The sequence below is a fragment of the Habropoda laboriosa genome, unplaced genomic scaffold (assembly GCF_001263275.1).
Source record: "Habropoda laboriosa isolate 0110345459 unplaced genomic scaffold, ASM126327v1 scaffold186, whole genome shotgun sequence".
Lineage (NCBI taxonomy): Eukaryota > Metazoa > Arthropoda > Insecta > Hymenoptera > Apidae > Habropoda > Habropoda laboriosa.
Genome location: NW_017100427.1, coordinates 3,100,281 through 3,124,569, shown reverse-complemented (window position 1 = coordinate 3,124,569; position 24,289 = coordinate 3,100,281). Strand labels below are relative to the sequence as shown.

General features: G+C 42.5%; 1 protein-coding gene across 1 annotated transcript in view; it reads left to right on the top strand.

Annotated features, from left to right (window-relative positions):
* LOC108575629 (bifunctional heparan sulfate N-deacetylase/N-sulfotransferase) overlaps positions 1-24,289 on the top strand; it is a 106,605-nt gene that overhangs the window by 42,483 nt on the left and 39,833 nt on the right. The window contains exon 2 of the mRNA XM_017938470.1: positions 2,710-2,907. Within this exon, the coding sequence (XP_017793959.1) occupies positions 2,710-2,907 (198 nt within the window). The remainder of the gene's footprint in view (positions 1-2,709; positions 2,908-24,289) is intronic.

Below are 24,289 nucleotides of genomic sequence, written 5' to 3'. Positions count from 1 at the left end.
GTGAAGGAGAAATTGTTAAGTATTGTTAAGTACATTTTATGGACTTAGGGTGATATTGTGGAAGAAAATGAACAAACTTTCTCAAATTTCAGCAGAAGAATTTCTTACCAATTCTGGTGAAATTTCAAATAAACAAGGAATTTCAAACGAAGAAATATCTAATTATCTAATTCATGCTTCACTTTTCTTTTTTATTTCTCCATCTGCTCCTCCTTTAAAAAATCTTAAGATTTTGGCTGCGCCTCGCCGACTCACATACGCATATAACAACATGACAAAGTCGCGAAATATCCACCTCCATTTTGTAACATTTATACTTTAGAAAAATTGCAGGAGAAACCTGAAAGTTGCATTTACATCCTCCGAAAAAATTGAAGCTTTCCGCCTAGTATTTACCCCTTACAAAAATCCCAAATCTGACCTACTTTCAAACGCCTCAGGGCGGTGTGTCCCTTTAAAAAGCACCAAAAATTTCGTCCGTGGTTTCAAATAAGCACCCTTTCAGTCTCAAAATATATCTGACCCGAAGAATGAAATTGGAAAAAATTAATTCTCGAGCTATCTCATCCGCCGATACGAATAGGATTAAGAAGAAGACGTAAGATCCAAGTTCCTCGGCTACTTATCCGAGCCGGTGCATTAGTGGCGCAAGGGCGCGATGCATTATGCGCATCGGAATTAACACGTCGTCGGGCGCGAGACTTGGCCCGATAAACCATTGACCATCGACCCTGCTCCACCACGAAGTCGTAGCGGAGTCGAATGATCGATAAACCGGACCTCCGGTATTACGAGGCAAACAGCGCGATATTACGCCGCCGGTCACGTACATCAAGACGAGTTTTGCCAGGCAAATTGCAAGCGGAAACAGGCGTGTTGTGTTGCTACGTTAAGCTGGAAACAGCGCTGCCGGTGAGTGCTTTCCGTTCCGCACCGCGGCTCGCTCGTTGCGATTTAAAGCGTTTCGTGTATAGCGCAACCCGGACACGGAAAATTTGTTACGTTCGCCCCCGTTTCATTTCGTCGCCTGCCACCGGCATTAATGTAAAAACGCTGTAGGCCGCAGCTCGAACAACGTGTCCGAACGATAATTCTCGCGTATCGCTTCGCTAGTTTGTTAATAAGGAATTGCTTTCAAGCGGAAACCGTGTTTCCGAGATAATCGGACGTGTGATTTTTCATTGAACCTTTTTTTTTTTTTTTTTGGAGTATCGTGTGTGTTGTAGCGATCTGTTTTTTTCTTTTTTCTCTTTTTTTTTGTTTGAGATGGAAGTTTAATTCGGTCGGTGAAATTGCTCTTGCGGATTTTTTGTGTACCATGGCTTTATCTAAAACGAAGGAAATTATCGAGAGAAGTAAAAATAAACGAAGATATTTGGTTTTCGAAAATTTCTCTGCGGAGTTCGCTGCAAGAAATGCTCAGTGTTGTAAAACGTTACTAAAATGAAAAAAATTCATCTTCAGTTCAATCCTACATTTTCCTTCCGGTTTCTATTAAAATTCTAAAAGCTGTAACTGAAAATTTGCCAATTTACGTAAATATTCCAAATTCTACCGACTCGTGAGAAAGGGTTATCCCATCTTTCATTCGAATCGAATATTCTCTCTTTTCCGCCAAAATAAGAAGAAGATACCTCTTCAATTCAGTCTCACATTTGCCACTTTCCATCAAAATGCTAAAAACTGTAGCTAAAAATTTCTCAATTTACATAAATATTCGAGAAGATATACTGGAAAGAACTGAAACGTTCGATTATCCAGAACGAAGTTTGATACTCATTCGCGAAAGTTACTATCTCGGTCGACCTTGCGTATTAACATTTTGAAAGGTTTTTTAAACGTAACGATCTCGCGAAGAGGTACATAAGAAAACATTAATTCCACCTACGCAGTGGGATTAAGGCTGAAAGGAGTACTTTGAAGGGGAAGGACTGTGAAAAGGACGCGTTCCTCAAAAGCTTTCAAGTTACTAGAGGCTAACGTTCACGTCGATTCCGATGAAGAAATTCTTTCATCGTCCTCCTCGAAACGAATCTCTTTTGCCGGCTCTTTGAAGACACAAGTCGGATTATCGGTAATCGTAAAAATGCCGTCCGATTCATGCCAAGTGGAGCAATCCGGCCGCTTTGTGCGCCACGACCAACACGCGAACGCTATCTTGTCGTCCGTGGAGTGCTTGTTCCTCGTTACTGCGAAAAAGTGCCTGGTCCTTCGGCTAAGACGACCGATAACCAGACTCTGATACCGAGCACTGATGAAGTTGTAGAGAACCACGAGAACCATTGATAATTGAAATATTTAAAGGAAATGAGTTAAAAAGGAGAAAGAAGTTCGAATGGTTTTGGAACTCTTCAAAGAATTGCACTTTTCATTTTTATGCCTAAATGTGAGAGAAGCTATTTTTTAAATAATTGATACAAATCGACAATATACTTATTCCAAAATCACGAAGAATTCAAAGGCGAAAGGGTTAATTATCAGCAATTGATAAATTAATAATAATGAATTAAATTCAATTGACTTTCAAAGAAATCTATCGAAAATCGAGTTTTCACAGAATTCAAACGGTGAATTATCAGCAATTAAAAAACGGAGGACAATGAATCAAGGAACTCTAAATTCCAACTACAAAATTCGACCAATTTCGACAAAAATCGACTTTTCAACCTTCCCATTAGCTACATCTCGAATTTTCTTACTCTGTTTCAGTCTGATCCATCGAGACACTAGGCCAGAACCAGCAATCAGGTGCTCGACGTTGCGAGGCGCGATGAGGTTGCCTTCAGCGCCCGATCATCGCAGCGAGGCTCGTCTGAGAACAGATCCAAAGGTGTTGGTCTTCGTGGAAACGCTGTACTCGATGCTGGGCAAGAACATAGCCGAGCTACTCGTCTCTAATCGAATTAAGTGAGTACGACATCTGGAATAATTGAAGGATTTTCAAGGAATATTTATGTCTCTACATCTCGAGTTTTCTTTGGATATGAGGAAAAATTAGGGTTAATTACAGTTTCTCGTTTCGATGGAGAAGTAAGAATTGAAAATGATGTAATGTGGATAGATTGTTTGGGATTATGCAATGGTACAGTTATAAGTTAAGTAAACAGGAATTGTGAAGTTAAATTAAATAGGTATCCTTGAAGTAAAGTGAACGAGAAGATGTCGCATGATTTTTATTAGAGAACATGGGAAAACTTTAGGTTTCTTCGTACCAAAGTAATAATAGACCGAATGACATCTTTATTTCGAGAAAACTAGAACGTTTTAACGCGTCTACTTGAACTCGTTCTACTTAATCGCGGCAAATTGGAACGGTAGGTAGCCGTGTGCCTAAACATCCTTGATCTTAACTCGATTTAATCCCCGCTGAAAACGAGCCGCAACTCGTTCGTGTGATATCTCACAATTATTGAACCTCGTTAAAAAGTCACTTAATAATTACTAACGAGAACATCTCGAAACTGATTTTAAAGGACATTTTTTAATGCACTGAAATTTTCGTTGCGCTCCCTTTAAAAATTTCAGGTTTTCGCCTCGCGACAATTTTTTGGCGAGGGTACGATATGTCGGATATAAGGAACTAAAGGACAAAGAAGGAATCCGTAAGAATCGATCTTTTTAGCGGTACTTACACAGAGAGAACGGTGGCAAAAAATGGTGGTGGGAGGGGTTGGCGTAACAAGGGGAGGATTTAACGCGAGGAAAGCCCCGTGCTTCTATCCACCGGGTTAACGGGAGTCTTGAGCCGGAGCCTGTTCACCTGATTCTTGGATAATCGCGCAATAATGACCGGCTAATGCAACGTGATGGCTGGCCGAGCCACGGCGGCTGCGGGGAATTAGTGCAGGCACGAGCTGTTCGTGAGGCCGACAAGGATGGAACGACTCGAGAGAGAGAAGATGAGAGAGGAGAGAAGGAATGACTCGAGAATAGAATGAAAAATAGAGGGAGAGAGACGTAGAGAACAGAGAGAGAGCCTCCATACCTACGACTAGACAAGCGAGAGAGAAGCTGCGTAGCTGTGACTGGATAACAGATAGAGACAGATAGCGGTAACGATATAACCACCCACACAGCACGACACGAGACTGAATGAAGCGTCATAGGTAGATAAAGTGACAGGATCGGAGTATGACAGAGAGCATGCAAGTTACGTGTCTTCGTACACCTCTACGCACCTGTCTGTGTGTACACAGAAGGGGTCGGTGTGTTTCGGTGGAACGGGTGGTGTGTAACGCGAACGGATGGCGTGACACAGGGGGTGTGTAAGTCGTAGGCCACGAGAGAGAGAGACACGGGACTCGATTTGCGTGTGTTTTGTGTGTGCAACCAGCGCGCGGCACACACTGTGTCTGTCATCCGATAATCGGAAAGCCAACCCGGCGCACCTGTACACGGTCTCCCTGACCAACGCACGCACGAGCGAAAACCCAGCCCGAAACATAGACCTGCGAGTGTAGGAGCGAGCAAGAGCTATAGCTAGCCAGACTCGCCTCTCGTTTGCTTTATCCGGTGCAATTTCATAATCGATAATCGAGGCCGACACTGCCCACCACACTCTCGCCGGACAACGTCCAGCCGCGTTTGCAGGCCAGGCCAGGGAAATTTTGTTTTCGGAGATTGTCAGACGAGTCCGGATCCCGGTGTGTTTGACCAACCGACTCGACCCGAGACGCGTGCCACTGCTAGAGCCGTGTTTGCTAATATTGCGGCTTAGAGACGCTTCAGGAAGGGCTTGGGATTTTTATTTTCTTCGTACGTGGTGATCATTTTTGGGGGGGAATTATTCTTTTCTTTTAATATGGTTTGTGTTGCGACCTGATGAGGACGCAACGAAGTCTCGGTTCGGCGGATTATAGTAATAAACAATTTAGTCACATTTGGCCGCCAGACCGAGGTGCCGACGTTCGGAAGACCGCAATATACCCCCCGTGGACTCACTCAGACAATAGGTCCCAAAAACACTCGGGATCATAAAATATTCGTTACCGGGGATCGAATTTGTTTACAACAAATTTTTACAACACAGTTTTCGTCGACCAATAGCCGAACACACCACGTTTTCCACCTCCATAACACAACCACCAATCAGAACCAACCTAATGCCTATACATACATCTATACACCTGAAAACCGACAATCACAGTAAAACGTGAGCACGAGACACATCGTCAAAAAAAAAGAATAACCGAATTTCAACTAAACATCTATCAAACATCTACATCAACGAACCGAAAGAAAAACATCTAACCTAACAACCAAGTTTCAATACACCTCGAACCAGCGAGAACTATCATCAACCTGCGCCAGAACTCCTGATCGTAAGACTTGATCAAAGTCCACGACGCAACAGTTTGTGACAAGAGTTCCTCAAAGGGTTAAATACAGAGTAGATCGAAGGAATTATTGACACATTCGTAACAATCAACCACTCGTAAACTCCATTTTAACTAATCAGAATTTAGTTTAGTTTAATGGACGATACACCATCAGCAACAGAGACATTTTACAAATTTCGTAATTTATACTTTGTAAAATATGCCTAATCTAGTCACCAAAGGAGTGTTTCTCATTTCATACAGTCCACTAAATTCAATTTTTGAGACGTCTACCATTCGATCTCAAGTCGGTGTCGTTTAATCATTGCGAAACTCACCGTCAACGCTGTGACGCACAGACAATGCATACATTTGAATAACTCAGTCCCGTGTAATTTCTAAAATAAGATTAGCCGTATTGTTATTCACAAAAGCGATCGTTAATATCACGAAGCCATAAAAGCCTCGTACACAGTCCAAGTGAAACGAATAAGTAAGCATAATACTATTTGAACATGTACACCACGCGTCGCGTCGCGCCGAGGGGCGAGTAGAATGATTCCGATCGTAGTCAGACAGCTCTATCCATCACAGCGGGACACAGGCCATGCTGCCAGGTACAATAATTCACCCATTACCCCGACTCTGCTATCACCGTTCCATGAACATCGGTTTTAACCCGCGCGATATTATTAATCCTTTTATCACACTCGTCTGCAAAGGGCGTGTCGGGGTAATCAGAAAAACAAACACGATCATCGTACTGCAGTGAAATATCGAGCTCTCTCTCTCTCTCTCGTGGTTCGTCGAATAAAACACAGCACGAACAGAGACATAAGACAAAAACGAGCCCTGTTTCAGAGGAGAAAGTGAGGGGAAGAGGATTCATCGTTTATGCATTCCCCTCTCTGTGTCTCTCCCTCGATTTAAACAGCCGCGTGTCCTCCAATATATCAAACGAGATGTCGTAGACAGTGGTGCACGCGCTATTTCATGGAAAACGCAGTCAGGCAGGCAGAGAGTCTGGCACACACGTTTCTTATCCGAAAAAACAATGTATCAGGTGTTATCGATCGATGTTCCCAACCCTTTCTCGCTCTTTCTCCGCGCTTCCGCCGTTTCCACCGTCGTTATTTTTTAGCATCCCCCGGTACTAATGCAGTCTGCACCACGACACTCGTTACTCGTGACATCGACACGAGGGTGGCGGCACGGACCTGGCAGAGGGTAAACGTTCCACGGCACGTCGCCAGGGGTGGAAACGCCGATCGACCCTCTCTTACGCGTATTTTTTTCAGCTCGTCTCTCCCTCTGTCGCTGTGTGTCTTTCTCTATCTTTCTCTCTGACACTCTGCGTGTGTACTTCTCTCTTTCTCTGACACTCTGTGTGTGTTCCTCTCTCTCTCTCTTTCGCTATCATTCTGTGAGTGTATTTTTCCCTCTTTCTCTGACACTCTGTGTGTGTATCTCTCTATTCCTATCGCCTCTTCGCTTCAATTTTTTCTCCTCTCCGCCACCCCCCGTTGAGACTATCCCTCATATTCCCCAGGGCCCGAAGAAAAAACAAATGAACGGCGTGCCATTCGTGATCCAAGATGTCTGACGATGGCTAGGGTGAGCTGAACCCGACTACATTCGATCGACTACTTATAAAACGCTGAAAAACCAGTTGTATAACCATAAAAATATCAATAATTCAACAAAACTAAGACTCGATAGAACAAACGTCGAATAATTTTCTCCCCTCTGCGATCACCACGCTCGATCAATTTCAGTATACTTCGCAACAAAGATACTCTCGATACAGTCGTACAAAATTGGACAGTGGACGTTTTATAAATATCCTCTCTATCGGTCGATTTTTTTTTCAGTTCCCATTGGAACCCGGATTGTACGTGATTCCGATAACAACGCAACGTTTCCCCCTCTCTGGAATTATCCCAAAAGTCATTAGCAATGGCTGTGATGGCGGTGTCAATCTCGTGCACACGCCACACGGAGCGTAGCTTCATAAATATACGACATTTCGTACGTCTGCTCGTCCTGACGGTTGTTCCTGCGCCCCGGGACATGACGTACGAGCGACAGCGACCGGACTTCGCGGATTTCCGTTCGAAATAAATATGTATCTGCCGGGGCAGGGCTTCCGACGTGACTGCTCTTCCAGGCCTATGAAAATACTCGTGTATTTTGTACTTCCTTTTTCTCTTTTAATACACCATTTTATTTTTATTTTTATCTTTTGTTTGTACACGGTCGCATCTGCGAGATGGGGGGGAAATTATGAATGAAGAAACCAGGTGCAAACGTGTCGACTGGTTTTCTGTTTAGAAATTTTTAGGGCTTTTTAGGATTTCTCAAGTTTGGATTCTTGCTAGAAAATCGGAGAATATTTTTTCACTGCATTTCTTTGAATAATGTTCACTAAGAGGAAATTAATAGTTCGATAAAAATCCCTTTGTTAACCCTTTCATTGGCATTTTGAAAATTCAACAGTTTAACGGTACACTTTCACTTCAATTTTTTCATTTGCAAATTTGAAACAACAGATTTCGCATCTACTAAAATTTGCCGCAGCGAAAGGGTTAAATAGACGACATTTCAATCAAAAACAATTGTACACCATATTTCCTATCGAACATTTAAACAAATTCCCGACAAATCGTTAAACGTCATAAACAAAAATTGCTTGGTAGACGAGCAAGTGAAGCCTCTCTAGCCTGAATAAAAAAAAAACTCGAATGCACTCAGCGTAGAGCTTCCATATATTTTTTTCCCCCCATTCGTTTTTTCTTCCCTTCTTTTTTCTCCTGCTTCGTTTTATCAACCGAAACGAATTGAACGTGTTCGATTTTAAGCACCGCGCTCGATTAAATCAGAAACCAGAAACAGATCCACCGACGGGTTAATCAGGATCGAAACAAATTACGGCGGAACGTCGAGCAGATCAAGGCCCGCCCTTGCCAATTAGAGGCCGTATTTTAAACTAATTCCGAGGCCAACGGGCTGGCTAAATGCCCTCCGTGGTTTTCACCTAATTATCCCGAACGAGCGGTGCCAATCAGCTCGAACGGCTGAAAAAGTCGCTGCCGCTCTGGTTATCCGCGTTTTCCCTTTCTCCCCCGCCCCAGACCTTTTCACCCGGTGGTTCCATTAATTCGGAAACTACACGCGAAAACTATCGGTGAATCGGTGAAAATACGCGATTCTTTTTTTTTTTTTCACCATTCTACCGAAATAATTTCGGAAAGAATCGTACGGTTTCTGGTGTAGGTAATACGATGAAAATAATAGTATCAGCAATATTGCGTTTTCACTTTTGTTTCACTGGGGAAAAAAAAGGGTTGTCTATCACGGAGATGGGATTACAACGAAAAACTAATACCGAGTATCAAGGGAATAATGGAATTTTGGAACTGGAAGGAGACAGTTTCTTTTTTTTTTTTCCAGATAAAAAATATAATTTCAGATGTCACGGTAGTTATTGCACTGGACGTAAAGCTATGCAGAGTTTCATTCGTATTTGATTCTTCTGAGAATACGAAACGCAGCTTTAAATTTCGTTGTGAAGAAAATGCTAAAAATAAAAAATATAATTCCAGAGTTTGACGAACTTCAACATCGATGCGGTAGAATAAGAAATAATTTCAAATTTCACGCTAAACAGAGATAAAGATCGACGTTCGACTCTTGCGAGAGAAAGAAGATCGGCTTGGAGCTTTGATCTAATATTCGAGGAAAACGTAAAGAAGAGAAGGGAAATTCGATTTCTTGGGAAGTTCGAGACGAAAAGACCGACATAATGGTGACATCGGCGGAAGAACGAGGGGAAGAGAAGGAAATCTATCTGTTCTTGCCAGAGGAGGCGAAATTGATCGAATCCACTCGACGAGGCTGAGCACCGTAATAATTATCGCCATGCTCGCTTACTCCTGATGCCTTCGCCATTCGTTCGTGAAATCCTTCGTTCGCTCGTCCTAGCAATCAGCCTTGCCTTTCGCCTGTTCCCCAGTTTTCCGGCAGCCGTCGTCTCCTGTATTACCTAATATCGTTTGCCTCTAGTAGCGCTGATGCGATTAGTATGCAGAGGCGCGGGGCTAGGTGGCCCGAGTGAACGCCTCGCCTGATTTTATCTGCCGAACAGCAGAGAAATTTGTACTGCTTTTAACGATTACTCGAGATTGAATTGTGTTTGAAAATTCTGGGAAAAAGTGATTTAAGAAGCAACGGAAGATGGGATGCTGATTTAAGTTTGAACTATTTATCCAGATTTTAACCCTCTATGGGCCCGTGTAACTTTCAAGTCACATACTAATATATCGATATTTTATTAAATAATTGAACTTTCTTCCACAAAATGGCATAAACGTCTTGTTGTACAGTGTCTCCTTATTAACCAATAACTTTCTTAATAACCGTTGTTACTTCAAAGTTACAGTATGTATTCGTTATGATAAAATTGTCGAAACTGCTGAATTCACTGTTATTCTGCATTTATAGGTCGATATTTGCTAATTTTACGTTACATAAATTCTTTTACAGTCAAGAAAAATATTCGGCCCATAGAGGGTTAAGTAAACAGGTAATCGTTCTTCGATTAGATTAGACTGAATTTTTAGTTCACTATCGTTGGTTTGTGGAGAATTTCTTAAAAATTCTTATATTTCTTAAAAAATATATATCATAAAATAAAATAGTTACGTTGAGTTTATTTTTACAACAGAGTGATTTAGTAAATAAAATTGCCAAGTTTGAGAAATTCCAACTCTCAGAATAGTAAAATAGTAGAGCAAGTATAAGAGAAGTACAATTTCATATTTTTCCAAAAATTTCGAAGAATCAAAGAATGGCAGTCCTTGAGAGTACAAATAAAAGCCAAGATACTCTAAAAAAAAAGTGGAAGAATGAAAGTATTCCAGAGTATATTAAGGAATCGAAATACTTGAAGATACTTCAATAGATCCAAGACAGTGAATTATCCAAGAAACTGAACAATTCGTAGGAAGTTGGGTACTTTCGCGCAGTTAAACACCTACAAACAACAGAAACTTGGAAATACCCAAGAATGTCACTAATTTAACAAACTTCACAGCCCTTGATGCACCAATAGCATTAAATAGTCAGATCATTAATTATCTTCACACGATCCTCACGCAAGAATTCTCGGAATTCTCCGCGTCTTTCCGGTATATTGGCCCCATTATAGTTTCGGTACAAGTACGTCACGCGGTTTCCTATTCCCTACCCTCTCGCCACCCTTTTCATGTTTCCCGCCTCGCAGCGACGTTCCCCTCGACTGAATTTCCGCAACAGAAGGGTGCCTGAACTGTCTCACGAGGCAAGACGGTTTAATTGTCTGGGCGCCTCGCGAAATTTACTCGCGGTTACGCGCGCGTCGCGCTCTCTCCCTGTCTCGTCGACGATCCCGCGTGAGAAAATCGCGTAATTAATACGCTTCCAAAACGTCGCGGATACAGCATCCCTGTACAGCGTTGGAGGCGGCGAGCATTCTACAGAAATGGGGAAGACAGATAACTCGCGGATCTACCTTCCTTACCTATTGTACCCTGAGACTACTCGAAGAACGCTAATGATGTCCTTATTAGGTCGAGGGATGCTACGGTATTCGTCGGATAGGGCGAGTTTCGCGTTACTCTGGATCGTGAAAAATTCTAGCGCGATTGGAATATTCTTCTCGCGGAGGAAATCGTGAAGTTTTGGAAGTAGAAATGGAAATTTATTTATTTGGATATAAACCTGGTATAGTGCATAATTTCATCCCCCTTTTGTGTCAATTTTCACTTGTGGAGTGAAGAATTGGGCTAAATTTGACTAAAGGAGGAGGTGACGATAGATAATTATTTTATAATTGCATTTATATTACAGTAATAGATATAAACTTATTATAGTACCTAATTTCATCCCCCTTTTTGTGCAATTTTTCACTTGTTGAGGAAAGAAGTGGACTAAAGGAGAAGGTGACGATAAAAAATTAATTAATGTCTGCAAAACAATCTTCACTTGTAACATTGACAGAATAGAGTGTTAATTTTTGATAGCCTCGGGTGATCGATAAAAATGGACGAAATTAAAAATTTTTTAATTTAAAAATTTGAAAAAGTTCCACCTCGACAAGGTCTCCGTCGTACATATCAATTTGCCGTACAAAAAGTTGGCGCAGCACGACCTGCGCCACTGTAACTTACAGTGTTAATCTTCTGTAACGTCAGATAATCTATAAGGGATGACGGAACTTGGAAATTTCGCAAAGCGCTTCGTAGATCGACTTGGATGAAGCATAGTCCCTCGTAGACGTCAAATACAGCCTTAACTTTTTCCATGTATACATTATCCAGCAACTTTTCTATTTTCGTTAAATTACACTGTACTAATGAAAAAGTGTAACTTCCACGCGAAAGAGAGAAAATCGAAACTTCTCAAGCTTGAAATTCGGCCAGCGAAATTTAAATTCAGCCTTGCAGCCTTGAAATTGTGAAATTTAAATTCACCCGATCGAATTCAAACTGTTCGAACTACAACCATAAGCTGCTGGCGTCGTAAATCTTATTTGAGTACAAGCGCTCTACCATATTTTCCCGTCTTTTTTCCTCCCGGGGAGCAGAGGCGAAAAGGAAAAAATAGACAATTTGTTTCATAAATCACGAAGGGTAGAATAATAAACGAAGATGCAGATCCAGCGGGGGTAATAAAAGAGGAGCAAGTAGAGCGGAATTTCGAAGGGAGGAGCCGAGAGCTGGCGTGCTCGAAAATAATTGTTCCACCGCTAGGTGGACCATTTTAAAGGATTTTTCGCTCGTAAAATGCCGCTTGGGGAACGGTGGCTCGAATGGTTGACGGTATCGTGGAACAAAGGACAACGCGAAGCACAAGGCACGCGGTAAAATTCCTCTCTCTCTCTCTCTTCTCGTTGCACGTTACTCGTCTTAACCGGTAGATTAGGAGCTTGTTTCCCTCGTAAGCACGTCTACATGGAATATAAAGCATTCCATGGAGTAACTAGCTCATCTTTGTGCTGTCAACGGCGAAGGATGTATGATTAGAGAATTCTTCGAGGATACACTTTACTTTGACAACGTTTTCTTCTTATTTCGTTGTTCGTCTGAAAGTGATTACGACGTGACGTGGATGACAAGCTTCTGATTGAAATTTCAACTATAAATTAGCATCGAGGAGTATGCCCTAGCATCACATTGTACATTGGGATAGGATTGCCTGCGAGATAGAGAGATGGCCTTTTGTCAAAGACAAAGCACCGCGGATTCTCGTAGGTTTAGGCGCCAAGGGTTAGTGCAAGAGAGAGAGAGAGAGAGAGAGAGGGACAAAGTGACAGAGAAAGAGAGAGAGAAACACATAGAGAGTAACAAAGAGAGGGAGAGACACACACAGAGTGACAGAGAGAAAGAGAAGGACGGAGAGAAACACAGAGAAAGAGGGATGGAGGATAAAGAGAGAAAGAGAAAGAAACACAGAGAGAGAGGGAGAGATCGAGAGGGACGAAGGAGAAGGAGAGATCGAGAGAGAAGGTGGTCGGTTGGACTATTGAATGAGTGGAGGTCGATAAGAGGGCCACTCGGAAGTGGCGCGGTCGTAGGGGGTTCCCCTGCGGGAGTGGCGTAGAAAGGAGAGAGGAGGGCAGTCAGGGCAAAAAGAGGATAATATTCGAGGTGGATGGTCGAGGGGTGGTGTAGGGGTGGAGGGGAGCTTTGAACTCTCCGGCTACGGCATCGTCTGCCACCAAACGAACTCCAGGCGGAATCCTCTTGAGGCCAAGGCGGATCGTTTCGACGCGAAAAGGTCACTGACTGACTGACGTACTGCCGCGCCGCGCCGGCCCGTGGCGGCTTAAGAACGGCTTTATGAATTTCTCGTGCTTCCCCATCGCCTTGATCCCCTTTACACGCTTGCCTTTCGATTCTCGCGAGCCTTCCCTCTCTCTCTTCCTCGATTTCTCTACGTTGCAAATGGGCTTTGAGGTCGATCAACGTAAGCGGTACGACGGAGAACGAACAGACAGAGAAGGGAAAGAAAGAGAGAGATGTCCTTACGCCCGAAGCGCACACACAGCGGATAAAGAACTTGAAGAGGTACACCGAGAAGCGACGACGAGTCGATCGTCCGCGAATGCCCGCGGTGCAGATTATACGACGAAGAAGCGGATAACAGCTTCTAATCTCGTTGTTTCTTTCAACCGTTCCAACAATTTCTTCTTCTTCTCGAGCCTCGTGTCTTCGGGGAGCTTCGACCAGTTTTCCCGTCCGTTCATTCTGCTTCCGCACGAACCGGGGAATCTATCGATCCTGAGAGATCCTATCCTGCCCTCCACTTTCTCCCCTCGTGTACGCCCAATTTTCCGAACTAGAAGCACTTCGGCGATGGAACCAGGTACGATAAGACGATGATGTACGAAGATATTTTGGGGTTTAAGGGTTTAATCCACGCCGAGGTACAATGGGGAACAAGTGTACAGACTCGGGAAGATTTGGAAGTTTTAGCGACACTTGTAGTGTACGCTTTAATTAATTAGGGTATGTTTAAGAGAGTTTGAAGAGGTTTGAACGAAAAGTGACCCTGCCCTCTTATATTTATGAGAAATCAAAATTCTGCACGATTTATTGTGATGGCTTAAAAATTGAAACGACGATTTCGTTATAGATTTTATGAATAACTAGGGTCACCTGTCCACGAAATACACTCAAAAAGTAAACTAATCCCTCGAACGAAAAAACGAGCGACTCAGCAAATAAATCCCTCTCTCTCCCTCATCCAAGCTTTCCAATTTATTCCAACGGTATCAGAATTAAGCTTCATTTGCAAGGTCAATTGGTGTCGTTAATACGATCCCGTCCGTCCCCCAGGTTTCGAGCGTTTACGATCAAAGTTCAGACCGGTCCACGCTACTTTCCACGATTTTCGTCCGAGCTTCGTTCTCCCGGTACGATTTCCCGGCGTTATTCGTCGAATTGGTCCAACTAACGAGTTCCATCGGACCCTCCGGGACCAGTACGGTGTGGCTTTTATCTAAATTTTTCGTGGAGCAATTCCTCTCCGACGGAGAAGAAGCTGGCAGCTGTGCGACGGGGGAAACGAAACGTCGTGCAAAGACGCTCGCGCCAAGAAACGAACGGGCCGTCATTATTTCCACGAGGTGGAAAGGTTTACGACTGTCCATCAAGATCTCGAATTGCCACGGACCGAAGTTTCCGTGGAAAAGCAACTTTCGCGGGAATACGTAATTTCCCCTCTGTGAAACGCTGGCTCGTAAGCGCCCAAACATACTACCGTCACTACGTTTCTCCTTCTTCTTCTTCTTCTTCTTCTTCTTCTTTTGCCGTCTCCTTGGAGAGAACGTGCACTCGTGAAGTCGACTGGGGAACGAAGGATTTCCCGGAAGCTTCTAGCTTGGCTTTGGTTCTTGCTTTTCTGCCGAGTTCACCGTGAAGAGGGTGCAATTGTAGATTAGCACAATGAGATTTATGTTCTCTATCGGTGGATGTGTATTTTTGGATTTCGGTTTTATTTACTTTGCGATTGAGCGATTATTTTGTTGCTTACGATTGACTGTCTGCGATATTACAATAAATATGTAAATTACAAGCTGTGTGTGTACGCTAGAATTCAGAAATATCGGGACACCCATTGTGCTGGTGTAAAAATTATTACATTTCTTTGTCGATATAAAAATAGTACAAAATTCCAGACTGAAGAATTTTTGTTTAGTTAGTTTCAAAAATAGTGTCAAAAGTGTCGTTAAAGAATAAACGAAAAATAATTTTCGAGTGAAATTTCGAATGTAGATGGTAAGAAAAAATCATTCCAACTTACAACTACAAAATTACAACTCAAAAAAAAACGGTCTATCGATGAAGAGCGACAGTTAGGTATAATTTCGAATTTGCCTTCAGCTTTAAAAAAATCCATACCACCCAATGGCGAACAGCTCGCCTGTCCCCGATGTAACCCAAAACTCGTGGTAACTCCTTTTTCTAACTCGTAATCTGGCCGACCCAAAAAGCTGTTTGCCGAAAAATGAAACGAAGCTTGAACCTCCATGCAAGCGTACAGGTGTTCCCGGCAAACTGGGTCATGAACTACCGAGATTGTTCCATATTTTCCGCGACACCGGGTACAGCCAGGGGGGTTGTAAAAGCCGCGAGCATGCGGTTCTGGTGTCGTTCTCTTCGTTCACCAAAAGGCCACGTGAGGCTTATCCAGTGACGCGCGACGCGTCGCAACTTAACTTCCTCTCCTCGCCGAATTTCGCGCGAGAGAAAGAAAAAGAAGAACGACAAACAGGGTGAACGGTGATTCAGGGATGACACTTGAAGATTACTCGATTCGGTCAGCTTTTAAGCTCCGGCCGGAGGAGCCTAACTTTTCACGGGTGTATCACGACCGTCTTCTAAATCCTGCGAAACAGCTCGGCGAGAGAGAAGCGGAAGAGAAAAGGAGGGAGGAAAGTGAAGTCGAGGCGGATATTCCACGGGGATATCGCGAGATTTCGTATAATCGTGCTTCTTAGAGAGTTGCACGGCTAATTAGAAAGTCAAACAATAACGCGCCGCTGCCTGAGAGCCGGAGGTTGGTCAAAATAATTAGGGAATCGCCTGCTTAAGTGGCTTCGCTGCTGAATGAGATATCCGTGCTTAGTTCGAGATACGCGGGATGGGTTGTTTGCCGTTTGATACGCTGGATTTTATAATGTACCAGCTGAAACTACTTTGTACAAACTTCGAATTCTGTTGGTTCGTTTATTACAGGAATTATTTTAACGCTAACCGGCGCGTTTATTGATTATTACGCAATGTTTGTTTACATACGGTTGGTTACGCGATATCGTCGGTTTGCTAGAAGTGTGACACAATTAACGAAATGAAATTTTTGTTATTTTGTTGTGCAGAAAGTTAATTACTCCTGCATTTAACGATGAAAATTTTCTTCTGTAAATATTTGATCGTTAACTAGCGCCTTTATTGATTATTACGCAGTGTTTGTTTACGTACGCTTGGTTGTGCAATAATTACGTATCGTCGGTAGGAGAATTCTTTCTGATATTGCTCCATTAACGCGTTAACTGTACATTGACCGATACACGGGTTAGTTTAGTCCTAATTGACGTCCACCGCTCTAATTAGCATAATCCAAACTGACCCATCCCTAATTCTTGGGGTGGTGCAGTAGTTTAGGGAGATTATAGAAGTTAGGGTAGAGTGTATAGTAAGTTTCGGATTATATTACGGGGTCTTCATATTTGCTGGAACAGCTGACGTGTTTGCGAGTGTTTATCACGATCACCCTTGTCCAAAAGTGACTGGACACTTGCTAATTTCCAACGAAATATCCAATAAAACTGGTTCCCAGTCGGAACCTACGAAAGTGGAATAAATTACATACTCTCCTTGTCGAAAATAATTTGGTAAATGTTAAATTCATTTCCTAATTACACCGTAAATTAATTCTTATTTTAAACGTTCCCAATATTCGATCATACACGAAAGTGTACGTAGATCAGCGTGGTTCGAACTTACATGTTATCCGGTTTCGATATAAAAATAATCGAATGCAGAGAGTTATCGAATCGCAAGGAATATACGGTGAAAAATACATATCGGATTTATTGAAATCCTATAATCAACTTCTATATCGAAACTTAATGAAAAATTGCACACGAATGAAGAAGTACGTCAATAGACCGCACGTCGAATGTGTTATTAATTAAGTATTATTTCGTTACTCCTCGATTGATTCGTAGAAAAAACAGACAGATGCTAAAATGAAAGTTCGACGAACTTTATCTGGATTAAATCGAAATTGAACGAATCTGTCGCTGCGAAAAAAAAAAGAAAAAATTTTTTAAACGTGAAATTTAAAAAACCGACGAATAGTTGAAACTGGAACACGATTGGGTGTCTTTTGATCTTCCCGCTATATATTTCGGTCCTCCTTTACGCGTCAAAGCGTATAAAATCCGGGCCGAAAAAAGCTTTCAAGCCTGCCGCCAGTTTTATTTTCATCCTTTGCGCTCGTCCTCGCTGTGCAACCGAATTTTCGAGTGGTTCGCCGTGTCTCCTTTGTTTCCGATATACTTGATAAACAGCGGTAATAAAATATGGCGAGAAACGATGCAGTCGAACCGGACAATGGGGAAATATACATGCGACCCGTCTCGAGTGCAAAGGTTCCCGATAAAAGTACCTCTGAAACGGTAGCTATCGATCAAATTCTTTCTAAACAAGCAATATACGAAAGGAAGAAACTTCGGTATCTCGATTCACAGGTTGAAACTTTTATCGTAAAGAAACCTATGAAAGAACGAATTTATTTAAGGGGATATTCGTTCAAAGGTGTTTGAAAAATGGCGAATCTTTGTGAATCTTTCTCTCTTATGTACACCGAAAAGTCGGCGCGAACTTCTCATGCGTTTATTTATCCACACTTTCCGTGTCAGTTTCACATCGTTACAGTGGAAAATAGGGAATATTTACCTTCGAGAAGAAATTCATTTTTGGCAATCCTTTTTACTTTACTCCGTTATAAAAAGTAGTAAATAATCCAGAAATCGATGTTTCGAACCCTCCAAACTTCGAACTACCCCAGAAACTAAACCGCTTCGATTAAAACAGAATAAATCACGAGCGAGCTTCTATTTCATTTCCGCGCCGCAGTTCCGTGCACTTGACCATCTTTACGGCAACAAACGTCTAATTAGAAAGTCAAGTTCTCCCAGGGCGGTAGAAACACGTGGACGCGAACTCGCTTGCAACAAACCGGCATAATTCGGGTCTAACGCTAATTTAAAGGGCGATATTTCAATTCTAAGGTGACACGGAGAAATGACTTCTGCGTGGAGAAGCTTGGTTAAGATGGAAATTAAGTTGCGACGCAACTCTCTCTCTCTCTCTCTTTCCTTAAGAAGGAAAGAGATACAAAGCGTCCTCGTAAACGCGAACGAATCTCCCTCTGGCTTCTTCTTCTTCCTCCCTCTGAGCTTCTCTTCTCCTGGTCCTTTCGCCTTTTATTACGAGCTTCCTCCACGGGCCTGGCAACGAACACTTTCACGACAACATTTACAAAAATCAACGTCGACGTTATCGTAGGAGCCTCTTTCTCAGCACTTTCTCGGACGATTTCGCGCCAACGAGACGCGAGCTCTGAGATATCAACTGATACGCAACCCAAGCAGCCAGCTATCCGAGGAATTTTATTTTTCCGACGAAGCAAAGGTGTGCTTCTCCCACTCAGGCGGAAAAGTATTCGGATTTAAGGCTGACACGCGAACGAACTGCCTTGCATAACTTCCGTCCAACGATTCCCCTGGATTCTCTCCCTCTCCACCCTGTTTTTCTGCCTGATTTTGCTTGTGAAAAGTTCGCTGAATTTATGGCGCGGAATGAGCCCCGGCGTTTCATGCATTGTTTCGTTTATTGAGACCGGGGAAATAGGGTTTCGTTTTAATCTGTTTACCCGGTTCATTTGTTGGGCCAAGGTAGGTGGAATCTACTCGATCCTGAAATTGCCAACTATTTGTAAATTAACGTTATGCTGTCAGAGGGGATGCTGCGTTCGTTCGTTCATGGTTTGATAATGTTTCAGTTATCGTTGAAGCGAGATCGACGATTATGATAATTTTTTGACGAAAGCACCAAGTTCTGGATTAAAGTGTAACGTTGTTTCGAGAAAATGACATCTTCGTAATGGCAATATCGATCATTATGTCGGCAAACCACACACCATCGTAGAATTAAAAGAAAACATAGCTGATGAAATTCGAGCGATCGATGCTTCTCGATTGCGACGAGTAATGGGGAATTTTCTGAATCGATTTTTAAAGGAGGCCACTTGGTAAATGTTATTTTCAAAAAGTTATTGAATAATTGATAAAGTGGGTTGTACAATTATTTTTTTTTAATAATAGTATTTTATTTCAATTTTATCGGAGAAATCGTCACGTTTCTTTGTTGCAATTAATACAATTAAATACGAATAATAAACTTGATATTAATTTCCTCCTTTTGTTAGAATCGTGTATGTTAATTGCACACATAAATTAAAATTAAAAAGGGGGAATTTCTAAGTAAATAAATTAACGCATTCTAACCGATAACATAAGCACTCGTGCTGACTTAGCAGGTTAATAGAAAAATGTAATTGTGGTGCATTAATTGCAAGTGTAAAATAAGGAAACACAGCAGTGATCGCGAGGATTTGAATATTCGCATTTTTTACGTTTAATTCAGTAATAATACTATTACCACAAGGTTCGTATTTCCTGAATAAAAATCCAATAACTCTGCGAGCCGGAACATTTTATCGCTTAATAACGCTCGCAGTTTACTTCCGTGGTCTTAAAAAGTTCAAGGTATAAAGAATATTTCTCTTTCCTCCGAGGATTTAAAAATCTTTCTCCGGCGATGAGTGTACAAACGAACCGACCGAATAACCCGCCGAACTATTCAAATAAAAACAGAATTCGCCGGTGTACAATCGAGGTAAAACCGTATTCCATATAAAAATGAACGAATCAACTGTTTAAACTAGATCTAGGCTAATCTAACGAAACTAATTCACAGTGCCTCGAATAAAACCCTGTTCAGAACAAACGAGCCTGTTATTTAAATGATCCACGAAAAATACGAAAAATTTTCATACGAGAACCCTCGTTTCTCCAAAAACAAATTTCCACACTTCTGCGTTAACCCTTTCACTGCCGTTGACGCCTACAGGCGCTTTGAAATTTTCGCGCCGTGCTTGCCGAGCATTTTCGCCGCACTTCCACTTTAATTTCATCCTTTGCGCGCGTCCACCTTAATTTAATAAAACAAATTTCAAAACGATACGCGGCCACGAGAAAAAATTTCACGGCTGTGCTTGCAGCTGGCAAAATCTACCGCAGCGAAAGGGTTAACCTCCCCAAATTCTACTCCAAACAACAATTAACATACTGTAACGAAACAAACTGTACGCGGTAGTGCAGTAACCAAATAATTACCCAACCTAATCACGCGACCAAAAACCTTCACCTCTGCTTAATCCGAATTTTTCTCATTCACAGAATATCCGTCCCAAGGGAAGCGCCCGGTCGAACCGAACCCAGAAACACCTGGATCCACTTCCAACATCCCCACCTACCCAGAAATCCCACCGAAACGGGGTTCGATCGATCCCCAAACGTCGACGACTTTCATTCACTCACCAGTGTATTCAACCCTTCCTCTCTCTCCCGTTCCTTTGCGGCACATCCTCGAAAACCAGTCCTCTTCGAAGGTTACAACAGTGGCGGAGAAGGGAGAAACGGGATAATAAGGTCTAGCTGCGATCACATTCAGGAGCAAGAGGATGGTTTCAACCCTGACCATTCACCAACGCGTTTACCAAAGCTCCAGTGGCGTAATTATCCAGCGTGTCCGAGTAGCAGACAGCCAGGCGTCGCTCTACGCCGCTGTTTTTCTTCCACTTCGTGTTTGGACGAGGACGGGAAGAATAACGGTTTGGATGGAGAACGCTCGTTGCTATATAGAAGACGCGAAGTTCGTTCGGAAATTTTTGCTCCGATGTGAAAGGGGTATTTTTTCTTCCTCCCTTTGGGAGGAACAACGTTTGGACGAGAAGGGTTGGATATTTCCGTGGTTTTTCTTGAGGCACAACGGGGGATCGCGCGGCACATTTCTGTGTTTTTTCGGAGGTGAAATGAAGAGTGGATCGCGATACGTATTAGTGCTTTGGGAATATAAAATTTGGGTGGAAATGGAGAAATTTGTGAACCGAGTGTCGTACTTGTAGGCTTTTTGGGACGGTTTTTGGCTTGGCCTGCGCCTCTTGGCGAGTGACAAACACCGAGTACCCATCGGTTCGGCCCAGCGATATCTTTGCCATTCGACGAGAGTCGGTTCTTAGCTTCGGTAATAGACGGACGCCGAAGAGTTCGAAATAAACTACTTTGCACGACATCCTGATTTGAGTAAAGTTCATTAGACCACCTCCTACATACTTACTTTATTGTTGAAATTTTTAATTTTCCATATATTATTTTATTTTATTTCATTTGGTTGCATTATAAATGAGACACTCTGTATATTTGATGCGTAGCTTCCTTCCGATACGATCGAGTATTCCTTTGCCTGTCGAGTATTCCAGTGCCCAATTATCCACCTGTGACAGCGTGTATTTTTTATCGCAGGACGATGTGTTCAATATCTTATTCGCGTTTCTCCGTAAGCGACGTACCTTCGTCGGAATAATCGATAACTGATGTATTATTTACTTTCCTCGAATACTGATTTGCAATCAAATATTCCAACCTGGAATTTTTCCACCCTCCAAGATCGTATCGACAACCTACAATAATTGCTTTAGAAAAAACGTTCCGACGATCAGCGAGCACCAAAAGAAAGAGAACTCTTCGAGGAAGAAGAAAAGCGTCAATTTACTTCACAATCATTCTACAAGGAAGAAACAAGAACTGCAGACGTGAACACTGGAAAGATTCGTGGCAATACGCGCGAACGGGCCTCTTCGGAGTTCTTCAAGTTACCCGCACGAAGAAAGAGAAGGACGCAGAATTCTAGCAGAGATCACGAGACTGAACAAGAATGGATCCCTCTGGACCCTCACGGTTCATCCGTGAGAGATCTTCTTTCGACCACAGTTCGAGCTGTCCGATTTCTCTTCCTCCTTCCAACGAGATTCTTCTTCTCCCCTCGCGATCTTTCCCACTTTCTTACTTTGTTTCCTCTATCACGTTACCCTGACGTATATACTCGCGATAAGCATACCACCTAGCGCTGTCTCCAGGTGGTCCTCCAAGTCTAGAGGAACTTGCAACGTCACTGCGACACCGTTCTTCCTTCCCTCTTTGGAGGTGACATGATTTATTCAGAAGTTACCACTCGAACGAGACTCTCTCGAACGTGGACATCCTGTTTGGATGGACGTGGTCAAATAGAAACGATCGAGCATCGGGTGATGACGAGGTTTTCTTCGGAGTGGGAGACGGATTTCTCAGCTGCGAGATGGTGTTTTTAATGGGAAACGGTTTGTAAAGTGATTTCTTTGAATTTCCGGTTTTCTGGGATTTTAAAGGTGCTCGTTCTTTTTTTAGAAATTTTTTCGAAGTTTAAGACGAAAATTCAGCCGTTCGAATATTGTGATTGTTAAAATTAAGGTTCCTGGAGACTCTTTTTCCGTTGGTCAATGCTTCCGGATAGCAAAGAATAATCTTCTTTTCTAATGAGACTAAATTTTTATAATAATCTACTGTATGATTATAATAATAACGTCTGTGTTGAATGAAGGTAAAATAAACCTTCTCCATTATTTAATTTTATCTACCCTTCTGTTCGTAAGTATTAGGACATTTACTGAATTTGAAGAAAACCTAAGCAGTCATTAGAAAATCTTAGTATCACAAGTACTATAATTCTCATTTCATTTATTTATTGTTATACAATTTCTTTATAACAATTGTTAATTCTTTCTTCTCACGAACAAATATAGATTTAAATCATACAACACTTCCTGTAGGACCATAACGAGTGTCCTAATACCCCCAAACAGTATCGTACATCTCCCCATTAAACTTCTGAAAAACGCAAACGATCTAATAGCTCCACCTTATCAAGCACCATTTTCACACTCGCGCCACAAAATTATACGAAAATAAACCCGACACGGTGCAAGGAAGGTCGCCCCTGAAATTCCCTGGTAGGTAATTAAATAAAAGCTCAGGGTGTACTATCGTTCGGGCCATCAACGCGTTTCTTCCGCTCTAATGAGGCAGCAATCCCCCGAATTGGCCCCTCACGTTCAGTTCATCGTCCACCGTAAACTTCGTCCGAGATCGCTGTCCCATATCGCAAATTTCCCAGATACTCGAGGCGAAATTGCCGCTCCCTGAATATTACAGATACACAAATGTCCCGGGGAGAAAGGGTGGAGACGTCGCATACGAAACAGCCCTCGCGTTACTCTCTCTCTCTCTCTCTCTCCTCCCTCGAGCTAGAAGATGAGGTTGGAAGGAAGAGGAATTTTCCTTCATGAATAATTCTCGGTGTCCCTTCGTGCATTCGTTTCCACGAGCAGCCGGAATGCGTTTCAGAAATCTAGAAGCCGGGCTACAGGTACGCCTAAGCCAGGCGTCGATCATCCATTTCGTTTCTCTGCGGCCTCGCCTCTCATCGAAATTCGCCCTACGTACGCTCATAACCATCCCCTCCTTCGGGAACCGCGACTGTGTAAATGGGCTTTAACACGGTTTATACCTTCCCATGCTGAAACATTCACACAGTCTCTATGGGTTGGAGGAGAACGAGAGGGGACATTTTCTTGCGTTTCCTGCTGCCGTCTTTTCTTTGCTTGCCTAGCTCTGACAGTGTGAAAAGTGGATATTAGCGTGTCTGGAGGTATGTGGGTCATACGGGACCCATGATCAGTCGCAAGGTGAGAAACTTTTATTTGGAGAACGGATTGTAGGGGAATTGTTCACTGTCGTTGCTATCGCTATTTTCTCTTTATTTTCTTTTCTTTTTCTTTTGGAGGTGAATGTTGTAGCGTAATTTGGGGATTTTCTTTCAGACAGAATTAATTAAATGCTGCATTTGTTAGAGAATTTACCGGAAGATTTTAAATTTTAATTTCCATAAAAATAGTGTGCTGATAAAGAGCTTCAATGGTATTGCTATTGTATTTTTCTAAATTTAAATATTCTAGTGTATTTTTTCGATTCTCTTTGATACGGAATGTATTGAAAGGAGGATGTTAAAAAAAGGTCGCTTTTGGCATCTCATGACATATTTGGCATACATGTCAGTCTAAACATATAGTACAGTATATTCTCCACAAGTGTCAGACCGCAGGGAAGCTAAACCTGACACTCGTAGAGTCAGGGACTACGTTTTCGAGCCACGCGCCTTTGTAGTTTGCCGAACGAAGACAAGGACAGCGAATAAAAGATAAGC